Source organism: Coregonus clupeaformis, chromosome 21, assembly GCF_020615455.1.
Source record: "Coregonus clupeaformis isolate EN_2021a chromosome 21, ASM2061545v1, whole genome shotgun sequence".
Lineage (NCBI taxonomy): Eukaryota > Metazoa > Chordata > Actinopteri > Salmoniformes > Salmonidae > Coregonus > Coregonus clupeaformis.
The window spans coordinates 54,874,192-54,886,858 of record NC_059212.1 but is presented as its reverse complement, the minus strand read 5'-3'; the positions used below and the strand labels follow the sequence as shown (position 1 = coordinate 54,886,858).

General features: G+C 43.8%; 1 protein-coding gene across 1 annotated transcript in view; it reads right to left on the bottom strand.

Annotated features, from left to right (window-relative positions):
* The window catches only part of LOC121534463 (supervillin), a 91,510-nt gene that overhangs the window by 24,304 nt on the left and 54,539 nt on the right, over window positions 1-12,667 (bottom strand). The window contains exons 16-19 of the mRNA XM_045206056.1: window positions 11,695-11,839; window positions 8,313-8,576; window positions 7,396-7,707; window positions 6,500-6,577 (exon numbers count right to left, since the gene is read on the bottom strand). Coding sequence (XP_045061991.1) covers window positions 6,500-6,577; window positions 7,396-7,707; window positions 8,313-8,576; window positions 11,695-11,839 — 799 coding nt within the window. The remainder of the gene's footprint in view (window positions 1-6,499; window positions 6,578-7,395; window positions 7,708-8,312; window positions 8,577-11,694; window positions 11,840-12,667) is intronic.

Here is a 12,667-nt window from a genome sequence, read left to right as displayed (position 1 = left end):
ACAGTTATATATACTGTTACACAAGTTACATATACTGTTACATATACTGTTAGTCCCGTGTAGCTCAGTTGGTAGAGCATGGCGCTTGCAACGCCAGGGTTGTGGGTTCGATTCCAACGGCGGACCAGTATGGAGAAAAAATAAGTATGAAAATGTATGCATTTACTACTGTAAGTCGCTCTGGATAAGAGTGTCTGCTGAATAACTAAAATGTTACATATACTGTTACATATGCTGTTACACACAGTTACATATACTATTACACACTGTTACATACACTATTACATATACTGTTACACACTGTTACATTTCTATTACATATACTGTTACACACTGTTACATATACTGTTACACACTGTTACATATACTGTTACACACTGTTACATATACTATTACATATACTGTTACATATACTGTTACACACTGTTACATTTCTATTACATATACTGTTACATACAGTTACATATACTGTTACACACTGGTACATATACTGTTACATATACTGTTACACACTGTGTTACGTTCCCCAGTTTCTGTGTTGTGGTTTGTGTATTTCCATGTAGGTATTTCAGGAAATGGGTTCCTGAAATTCCCCAACAAGCAGCTGATTGATTGGATGAACATTGATGATTGGAGAGCTGACCCCGCGCCCTCGTCAGGACGCAGCTGTCTCCAATTACCAACTCCTCCTGAAGCTATATAAGCCCCAGTTGCTCAGAAAAGAGGGGGAACCAGAATGGCTGAGAGTTACAGCATGTTGGTTGTATGCTAAGAGTTTGGTATGTACTGTATTGTTGTTGCTGTGAGAACCAATTGTAATGTTTTGTGTTAGTTTGTGGCTCAGTGTTTCTTTAATGTCCTGAGTTAGTTTTTCTCAGGTTTTGTTGTGAACCAGTTTGTGCAATTTTGTTTCATTTGTTACCAAGGGGGGAAGGGGAAGGCACCTAGGGAGTGCTTAGGCAAGAGGCCCGCGGGCATAAATTACCCGTAGATGTATACTGTCTATGCACTCTAGGAAAGACCTGGGCGGACCATCCCTTGTATTTTGGTTAGTGCACCAGGTGGTGCTAGTTAAGTAAGTAGTGGGTAGGCAGGTAAGGTAGGAGAGGGGGCTTTGATATTTACTTTCTTTGCTTTGGTTCCGTCCAGCCCCTTTTCCCCAAACTTACCGTGCGAAGGAATAAATTCCCTGTTAACGGTATTCTCTGCCTTTTGTCATCCTTACAGTCCCATACCTCTTTCACGGCAAGGAGAGTTGAGTTGTAGCAGGGTGTTGCGTTCCCTCTTCCGAGAGGAGTGCGTAACATAATGGGGGTTCGTCTGGGATTTCATTAAACCCACCGGACCCTGCTGCACTGAGCTCTCTGAGTTGTGATTGAGGTGTGATGGTAGGTTGTGAGTTTGGGTGACTTGTTTAGTTTGTGTGCATTCAGGAGGCTGCTGTATACAAGATGGCTGCCTCAGCCATCTCCAAGTTCATTGAAGCGCCCTCTGTTGATAGTTTGGTGAGGTTTCGGAAAATAGATATTTTCGCTATTGCTCACCATTATGGAATTGTTTTCCCTGAGAAAGCCCTAAAGGCGGAGCTTTTGGTGCTAGTCAGGGAGGGTTTAGTGAGAGAGCGAATTCTCTCATTTCAAGATAAGGAGCGGGAGGCTTCAGGAGAGGAGACGGGTAGACCTTCCGATTCCAAGTCGGAGGACAGGACGGAGGAAGGGGTTGCTCGTACCCCCTTTACATTGCCCCGATTCGATCCTTTATCTTCTGCTTCAGGTCGTTCAAGCGGGACCGCTAGGCTAAAGGTGAGGCTGGCCCGGTTAGAAATGGAGCAAAAAGATAAAGAGAGACAGATGCAGTTTGAACTTGAAATAAGGAAAATGGAAATTGAAAAGGAGGTGAGAATCCGACAACTGGAGCTAGTCGCTGGCTTCAGTGCGACTCCACAAACTGCTTATCATCAAGCCCACTTTGATGTAAGTAAAAATATAGCGTTAGTCCCTCCATTCCGAGAGTCGGAAGTTGATTCTTATTTTTGCTTTTGAGCATGTGGCCGCTGCGCTACATTGGCCACGCGAGGTTTGGCCGCTCCTGTTACAATGTAAATTGTCTGGGAAAGCCCAGGAAGTAGTAGCTGCTCTCTCCCTGGAAGACAGTTTACAGTATGATACAGTTAAAACTACCGTGTTGCGGGCTTATGAGTTGGTGCCTGAAGCTTATAGACAGCGCTTCAGGAACCACAAAAAAACATCTCACCATACTTTTGTTGAGTTTGCAAGGGACAAAGAGTCTCTGTTTAATCGGTGGTGTTCAGCCAGCAAAGGTAACACCTTTGCTGATATTCGGGAGTTGATGCTGTTAGAGGATTATAAAAGCAACCTCCCTGATAGAATTGTAGTTCATTTAAATGAACAGAAAGTGGTGACATTGGCCCAGGCAGCAGTGTTAGCAGATGAGTACGCTTTGACACACAAGACTGTCTTTGGTGCGCCTCGTTTTGAAGACCGAACGATTACATCATCAGTGCCTCGTTCAGGTCGCTTTTCCTCTGACAACCCTAAGCCTTTTCATGAAAACCGTGAATGTTTTTACTGTCACCAAAAGGGTCATGTGATTGCGGACTGCCTGGTTTTTAAAAATAAACTGAAACAGTCCCGGTCACCGTCCCCAAAAATGAAAAGTATGGGTTTAGTCAAGTCTTTGGCTCGTCCGTTGGACCGAGTTATTGATTCAGCATTTGAGAAACCGGATCCTGTCTATGCTCCGTTTATATTTGCCGGTTGTGTTTCCTTAACTGGAGAACAAGCTGATCAAAAGCCCATTCAAATCTTACGAGACACCGGGGCGGCGCAGTCAGTAATGGTTACTGATGCTTTACCCTGGTCTCCTGAAACATATTGTGGCTCGCATGTCATATTACAGGGGATCGAGACAAAAACAGTACCTGTACCACTGGGTCCACTTAGTGTCAGACTTGGTATCAGGATGTTTCCGTGTTGGTGTAGTGTCTACACTGCCAGTAAAAGGAGTTACATTGTTACTAGGGAATGATATTGCTGGTGGTAACGTCACTCCTGTGTTAGAGGTAGTAGACAACCCAGAAATCAGAATTGCAGATGATAAGCTGGTTCAAGCATTTCCACATGTTTTTCCAGCTTGTGTGTTAACGAGGGCACAATCTCGCAAGCTGTGGTGGATTTGGCTAGTTCCATTTTTGAGAAGGTTGAGGTAGAAGACAATGCACCGAGTATTCTTCTGCAATGCTGACAGTTTTTACCCCCATAAAAACTAAGGCAGGGGAAAGTGAAATCGCGCCCCAATTACATGACATTATTTTGTCTGTCACCCCTGGGAAGGTGATTGAATGTCAAAAGAGAGACACCAGTCTTCGCAAGTGTTTTACTTCGGTAATGTCCATTGAGGAAGCTAAAACTAAGGAGACTGCCTACTTTATGGAAGCAGGAGTTTTGATGCGTAAATGGGCAGCTCATGACACCATTAGTGACTGGAGTGAAGTGTGTCAAGTGCTTGTTCCTACACCGTTCCGACAGCAGGTGCTGTCACTCGCCCATGACCAGGCTTGGTCCGGACACTTGGGGTTCACGAAGACTTATAACCGAGTCCTTCAACATTTTTTTTGGCCAGGTTTGAAGTCTGACGTTGACAATTTTATGTCAAAGCTGTTCTCAAATGTGTTGAAGACGCTGTGTATTTCCCATCAGGTCTCCGGTCCGTATCATCCGGAGAGTCAAGGGGCTCTCGAACGCTGGCATCAGACGCTGAAGGCAATGCTACGCAAGTATTGCATGGATACCAGTACCGATTGGGATGAGGGGGTGCCCTTTGTCCTATTTGCTAGTAGGGAAGCAATACAAGAGTCCTTAGGGTTCAGCCCTGCTGACCTTGTGTTTGGACACACCCCACGGGGTCCGCTGAAAGTGTTGAAGGAGCATATCTTATCTCCTACACCCAGTAGTGCCCCTAGAAATGTGTTGGATTATGTCAGTAAGATGCGGGAGAGACTGCACGCTGCATGTGCGTTAGCCCAAAAGTCTCTCTCCTCTACTCAAAAACGCATGAAGTTGCATTATGACAAAAAGGCTGTTGGCCGTTCTTTTGCACCAGGGGATCAAGTTTTAGTTTTGTTGCCAATCCCTGGATCATCTCTGTCAGCACGTTTTTCTGGACCATATCTAGTGGAAAAGAAACTCAGTGACACCAATGATGTAATAAAGACCCCAGATCGGAGGCGTTCTTCCCGAGTGTGTCATGTTAACATGCTGAAAGCATATTATGTGCGTGCTTCTCCCAACAGTTCTTCAGGTAAGACGGTCCAGGCCGCCTTTACTATTACACACTGTTACATATACTGTTACACATACTGTTACATATAGTTACATATACTGTTACACACTGTTACATATACTGTTACATACAGTTACATATACTATTACACACTGTTACATATACTGTTACACACTGTTACATATACTGTTACATATACTGTTACATATAGTTACATATACTGTTACACACTGTTACATATACTGTTACATACAGTTACATATACTATTACACACTGTTACACATTGTTACATATACTGTTACATATACTATTACACACTGTTACACATACTGTTACATATACTGTTACATATACTGTTACATATACTGTTACATATAGTTACATATACTGTTACATATACTGTTACATATAGTTACATATACTGTTACACACTGTTACATATACTGTTACACACTGTTACACATACTGTTACATATACTGTTACATATACTGTTACATATACTGTTACACACTGTTACATATACTGTTACATACAGTTACATATACTATTACACACTGTTACATATACTGTTACATATACTGTTACACACTGTTACATATACTGTTACATACAGTTACATATACTGTTACATATACTGTTACATATAGTTACATATACTGTTACACACTGTTACATATACTGTTACACACTGTTACACATACTGTTACATATACTGTTACATATACTGTTACACACTGTTACATATACTGTTACTTATACTGTTACACACTGTTACATATACTGTTACTTATACTGTTACATATACTGTTACACACTGTTACATATACTGGTACACACTGATACATATAGTTACATATACTGTTACACACTGTTACATATACTGTTACACACTGTTACATATACTGTTACATATACTGTTACACACTGTTACATATACTGTTACATATACTGTTACACACTGTTACATATACTGTTACATACAGTTACATATACTATTACACACTGTTACATATACTGTTACATATACTGTTACACACTGTTACATATACTGTTACATATACTGTTACATATAGTTACATACACTATTACACACTGTTACATATACTGTTACACACTGTTACATATACTATTACACACTGTTACACATTGTTACATATACTGTTACACACTGTTACATATACTGTTACATACAGTTACATATACTATTACACACTGTTACATATACTGTTACATATACTGTTACACACTGTTACATATACTGTTACATATACTGTTACATATAGTTACATATACTATTACACACTGTTACATATACTGTTACATATACTGTTACACACTGTTACATATACTGTTACATATACTGTTACATATAGTTACATACACTATTACACACTGTTACATATACTGTTACACACTGTTACATATACTATTACACACTGTTACACATTGTTACATATACTGTTACACACTGTTACATATACTGTTACATACAGTTACATATACTATTACACACTGTTACATATACTGTTACATATACTGTTACACATTGTTACATATACTGTTACATATATTGTTACACACTGTTACATATACTATTACACACTGTTACATATACTGTTACATATATTGTTATAACAGTCTCTTACTGTCAAATACTATTACAGTACACACATTATTTCATCTCCCATCCTCTGAACACACACCGACACATATAGGTTCAGATGCTGTACAGTAAGGACTATGTGTAACAGGTCACTGTGGTTGTGTCCCAAATGGCCTGTACCACTTGATCAAAACCACAAAACCTTGGAAATGAAAGCAACACAGTACAGTAGCTTTGTCTTTGTAGAATAAGTATTCAGTCTGACCAATACTTCTCATTCACACAAAAACCAAGAGGTAGGGCAGAAAGAGGAGTAGGATGAGTAGGAATAGGGGGAGGTGTTCAAGAGGCGATCATGTGTACACAAGACAGACATATAACCAGTCCTTATCAGTGACAGGCATGACGGGATAATGGAAGACCTATTTTGCGTCCTAAATGGCACCCTATTCACTTTATAGCGCACTACTTTTGACCAGGGCCCTTGACAAAAGTAGTGCACTATATAGGGAATAGGGTGCCATTTAAGACGCAACCCAAGTACCAGGCAGAACAGTGAAACATGCATGGCAGGTCAGGTGCATGTTCTTACCTGACTGTGAGGGTCAATAACTTGGCACTTATGACCAAGGGAGATGGGGGGAGAATATGTGGAGGAAAAGACAGGTTCCTAAGGACAGAGGTGATTGGATAAGACATATTCATTAGGACAGAGGTGATTGGATAAGTGCATAAGAGAAGAAGAGATGTGGATCAGTGTTGGCTGGTGTCACTTTACCTATAGTAATGGCTGGAATGGAATTAATGGAATTGATGGAATTGATGCAATTCATGGAATTTATGGAATTTATGGAATTTATGGTATTTATGGAATTGTATCAAACACATGGTTTTCATTTCATTCATTCCATTCCAGCCAATACTATGAGCTCGTCCTCCAGCCACCGCTGACGTGGAAAATAGGGAGGAAAGTGACAGTCAGGCAGAGATACAGAGGGATGCTGGAGAAAGGATGCTGAGGAGATGGCCTGGCGACTCAAACTGAATTATTCCGCTGCTCTATCATTCGCTACATGCTTCAGTCTGAAACTGCCATCAATGAAGTCGTTTGTGTTGATGTCAAATGACGAGTGTTGTACAAAACAAAGTCATCAGCGATTGGATCATCTCCAACCAATCAGAGTATCAAAGACAATGACGAATTTTCTAAATGCCACTTTACCCACGTGTGTTCTGACTCTGGCCCAACCAATCAGATGGTCTAGAATGGATTTCCATTCTAGAAATCGTCGGGGAGGTACTCAGATCCAGACTCATTGCAGAGAAGAAACTAACGTCCGTGGGCGTGGCGTAGCGTTTGGCCGGAGCAAGGAGTTTGGGTAGCCAGGCAAGAGGAGAGTTACCATAACATTTACAACCAGAAATGATCATACACAAGTTGTGACAGAGACCCAGAGCAGAGCGACACACTGATGAAAGACAACTCACAGAGATTATTTTGGATAAATCAAGTCTGAAGTCATGATGGGGGGTCCAGGGCTGAAGCAGACTGAGGGAGGGTCCCCCAGTCAAATCTTTAGCTGGTTCACAATGTATTTTCCCCTTTAAAGAAAGGGAGACAACATCTACAGCATCACCTGAGCCCCTCACATCCATACACCTCACATGAAATGCAATGACATGCAACAGTGGAGGCTGGTGAGGGGAGGACAGTTTATAGTCATTTCTGGAATGGAGCAGTATCAAACTCATGGGAACCATGTGTTTGATGTGTTTGATATTTTGTTCAGTCACTACTGACTTACAGTAATATTATATGCTTTTGATGAATCACGTTTCTCTCTGTCACTACCATGCAGTGTGCGGTTCAAAAAGCTGCCATTTTGAGCAGGGAAAAAAGGCGGTGACTGGCGGCATCGTAGCAACAGACACATCGCATCTTATCTCTGAACACAATAGCGTAGCTATATTGACTTCAAATCAAGCATAAAGTGCAAGCCAAGGAGTTCATAGTTCATCAGCAGCATCCCAGACCACAGCCACAAACCACCAGAGGTACAATAGGTTAGCATCAGACTACAGCCACAAACCACCAGAGGTACAATAGGTTAGCATCAGACCACAGCCACAAACCACCAGAGGTACAATAGTTTAGCATCAGACCACAGCCACAAACCACCAGAGGTACAATAGGTTAGCATCAGACCACAGCCACAAACCACCAGAGGAACAATAGGTTAGCATCAGACCACAGCCACAAACCAGCAGAGGTACAATAGGTTAGCATCAGACCACTTCAACACTGAACAGGAGTAAACAACAGAACTAAGGTTGTACATTTCCTTTCATTTCCCCAAAAATGTTTCCCAGAAATCCCAGTTGGAAGATTCCCGTAATCAGGATTAAATCCGGGAATCCTCCAACCGGGATTTCTGGAAAACCTGGAAAATTTTGGAAAATGATGGAAATGTTGCAACCCTGGACCACAGCAACACTGAAGAGCAGTGAACAACAGAACACATGAGAGGAAAAGAAGCAGCAGGTTTCACACAGAGCTCAGTGGACCACCGTTGGCCCATGGGCCTTGGCACAGCACCGTCGTCAGGTCTTACCCACAGCTGCTCAGACACAGTGACAGCAGCAAAATCATCAATAACCATCCCTTCCTCCTGAAGACATGGGAAACACAACACGGGGGGGGGGGACACAGGGCACGTTCAGAGAAGGGAGAAGGCTAGTACTTTTCAGACCGGGCCAGTAGAAAATGTGCGAAACGAGCCCGAAATGTTGTCTTATCAAATATCACATGGCATATACAGTATTTTGGAACCTGGGCCAGTAGAATGTCACCTGGGCTAGTAGAATGTGACCTGGGCTAGTAGAATGTGACCTGGCCTAGTAGAATGTGACCTGGGCTAGTAGAATGTCACCTGGGCTAGTAGAATGTGACCTGGGCTAGTAGAATGTCACCTGGGCTAGTAGAATGTGACCTGGGCTAGTAGACGTAGTGCCCCAAATCTTTCAATTCCAACCTTAGCCCCAACCCATTACTGTTGCTCCTGGAACATGAGGCTCATAAGAAGTGTGATCAACGGGAGGATTTAACATTAAGTATTAAGTCCACAAACAGACAGGATTTAACACAGATTACAACACAATGTGGTGCATCATTAACAGAAAGGAGGGGCCATTCAATTATTCCAAGAAGTCAGTGTCTCTGTTTTAAATATAATCTGAACTGATTAGTGTCTCAGCATTTCCTCTCTTCTCCTCTCCTCTCCTCTCCTCTCCTCTCCTCTCCTCTCCTCTCCTCTCCTCTCCTTTCCTTTCCTTTCCTTTCCTCTCCTCTCCTTTCCTCTCCTCTCCCTACCTCTCCTCTCCTCTCTTCTCCTTTTCTCTCCTCGCCTCTCCTTTCATCTCCTTTCATCTCCTCTCTTCTCCGTCCTCTCCCCTCCTTTCCTCTCCTCTCCTCTCCTTTCCTCTCCTTTCCTTTCCTCTCCTTTCCTCTCCCCTCCTTTCCTCTCCTTTCCTCTCCACGCCTCTCCTTTTCTCTCCTCTCCTTTCCTCTCCTTTCCTTTCCTTTCCTCTCATTTCCTTTCCTCTCCTCTCCTTTCCTCTCCTCTCATTTTCTCTCCTTTCCTCTCCTCTCCTTTCCTCTCCTCTTCTCTCCTTTCCTCTCCTTTCCAACCCTTTCCTCTCCTCTCCTTTCCTCTCCTCTCCTTTCCCCTCCTCTCCTTCCTCTCCTCTCCTTTCCTCTCCTCTCCTTTCCTTTCCCCTCCTTTGGCTCCTTTCCGCTCCTCTCCTCTCCTTTTGTCTCCTCTCCTCTCCTTTTGTCTCCTCTCCTCTCCTCTCCTCTCCTCTCCTCTCCTTCCTCTCCTTCCTCTCCTCTCCTTTCCTCTCCTCTCCTCTCCTTTCCTTTCCTCTCCTTTTGTCTCCTTTCCGCTCCTCTCCTCTCCTTTTGTCTCCTCTCCTCTCCTCTCCTCTCCTCTCCTTTTGTCTCCTCTCCTCTCCTCCTCTCCTCTCCTCTCTCTCCTCTCCCTCTCTCCTCTCCTCTCCTCCTTTTCTCTCCTCTCCACTCCTTTCGTCTCCTCTCCTTTCCTCTCCTTTCGTCTCCTCTCCTCTCCTTTCGTCTCCTCTCCTCTCCTCTCCTTTCATCTCCTCTCCTCTCGTCCCCTCTCCTTTCGCCTCCTCTCCTTTCCTCTCCTCTCCTCTCCTCTCCTCTCCTTTTGTCTCCTCTCCTCTCCTTTTGTCTCCTCTCCTCTCCCCTCCTCTCCTTTCCTCTCCTCTCCTTTCCTTTCCTCTCCTTTTGTCTCCTCTCCTCTCCTCCTCTCCTCTCCTTTTCTCTCCTCTCCACTCCTTTCGTCTCCTCTCCTTTCCTCTCCTTTCGTCTCCTCTCCTCTCCTCTCCTTTCGTCTCCTCTCCTCTCCTTTCATCTCCTCTCCTCTCGTCCCCTCTCCTTTCGCCTCCTCTCCTTTCCTTTCCTTTCCTCTCCTCTCCTCTCCTCTCCTCTCCTCTCTTTTCGTCTCCTCTCCTCTCCTCTCTCCTCTCCTCTCCTCTCCTCCCCTTTCGTCTCCTCTCCTTTCCTTTCCTTTTGAATGAATGCACTTAAAGGGGCAACTAGCAGTTGCTACATCTATTTTTGGACTTATAAATTAATGCTCTGTACCCATTGATTCTTGAAGAATATAACCTATAAATGCCTCATGAGCTTAGTTCAACTGTCGTACCCCATCAGAACTTCAATATTTGTAAGCAAAGTAAATGTAAACAAACACTGTATAGCCTCAAAACATGGCTAAACTATACTTTTGATATCATGGATGGTCAGTCCATATATGAATTTGAGAGTGGTTACTTTTCTCCAGCCCCATCCCTCAGCTTTTTACCGAAACAGTGGGGGGACTGCGTTATTGTTTCAACTGCGGATTGCCCCTTTCAATCAAAGGTTTAATACTGAGTTAAACGAGACCTTTACGTTATTCAATATAATACTGTACAGTAAAAAATACATGCCATTTTGTAGCACCACATATTGTAAAACGAGCTCTTGGTGAAGCATAAGTGCTAGTTTAAGTGAAACTCAATCTTCCATCAGTGTGAAATTTTGACTTGATCTTGTCACGGTCTGAAGTAGACAAGGGATTTCTCCAAAGACCCCAGACTGCTAATTCCCCAGGGAGACTGGCCCCATATGCTCCATGCAGGGCTGTTCTGACCCAAATGGCACCTTATTCCCAATATAGTGCACTACTTTTGACCAGGGTCCATAGAGCTGTGGTCAAACTCTGGTTAAATGTAGTGCACTATATAGGGAATAGGGTGCCATTTGGGACCTACCGCCAGGCACTGGACCACTGAGCTGAGCTGATCTCACACTGAAGCAGATGGGGCTGATCAATGGCAGGGGGAAAATGTAAGGCACCCTCACATCAAAAACATGAGAGGCCCCTTTAAATGGCAACCAGAAAAGAGTGCCAAGTGGCATTCAGTACACCTTTCAATAAGATTACTTAACGCACAAGTAAAAACAAACAAAAAAACAATGAACACAAATGTATCTAAACACACTCCAATGGGTTGAGTTATGATGGAAGTCATGGAACAGTATAAAACATGTTTGGTTAGTGCATCATCAGTGAATCCCCACAAAGGAGCAGAGCTATACAGTATTTAGCATCATAGTGTTGTAGTGGTCTAGTGTTGTAGTGGTCTAGTTAGGTTAGGTAATGTGAAGTCTAGTGTTACAGTGGTCTAGTAGTGCAGTTAGCTAGTTAGGTAACGTCTCACCTTCTTCTTGTAGATCTGCGCTGCCTCCCATCCCTGTCCCTGTACTGTGGAGTGTCTCTCAGTCAAAGAAACCTTCATCACTTCCTGTTTCTTATTAATCCTGTTCCTCCAGTCCTCCTCGCCGCTCTTCTTCAACAGGGCCAGCCTGGGAGAGAGAGGGAGAGAGAGAGAGAGAGAGAGAGAGAGAGAGAGAGAGAGAGAGAGAGAGAGAGAGAGAGAGAGAGAGAGAGAGAGAGAGAGAGAGAGAGAGAGAGAGAGAGAGAGAGAGAGAGAGAGAGAGAGAGAGAGAGAGAGAGAGAGAGAGAGAGAGAGAGAGAGAGAGAGAGGTTAGTCTCAGTTCTATTCCTCCTCATTACTCTTCTTCAACAGGGCCAGCCTGGGAGAGAGAGAGAGAGAGAGAGGTTCCTCCTCACTACACAACAACAACAACTCTCACAGCAGCAGAATAATAACGGAGTAGAGGGATAGTGGTGTAGGGTGGACTGCCACACAACGGCACCCAGGCCTAAGAGGGATAGTGGTGTAGGGTGGACTGCCACACAACGGCACCCAGGCCTAAGAGGGATAGTGGTGTAGGGTGGACTGCCACACAACGGCACCCAGGCCTAAGAGGGATAGTGGTGTAGGGTGGACTGCCACACAACGGCACCCAGGCCTAAGAGGGATAGTGGTGTAGGGTGGACTGCCACACAACGGCACCCAGGCCTAAGAGGGATAGTGGTGTAAGATGGACTGGCAAAACGCAACTTCAAAAGACTCAGGGTAGATGGCTTTCTACTGTACATCAACAGTAGTGTCTTCTTACAGCCGCTGGAGTGTGCGGAGCACCCTGAGTCTGCTCCAGAGACTGCATCAATAGTAGCTGGTTTGAGGCTGATGCAAACTACGGTATACCCATCATTTCTAATTGTGATTGTGAGTCACCACACTGAGAGGGTCAAAATGAGGGCAGCATTACTATGCTGTAAAACTG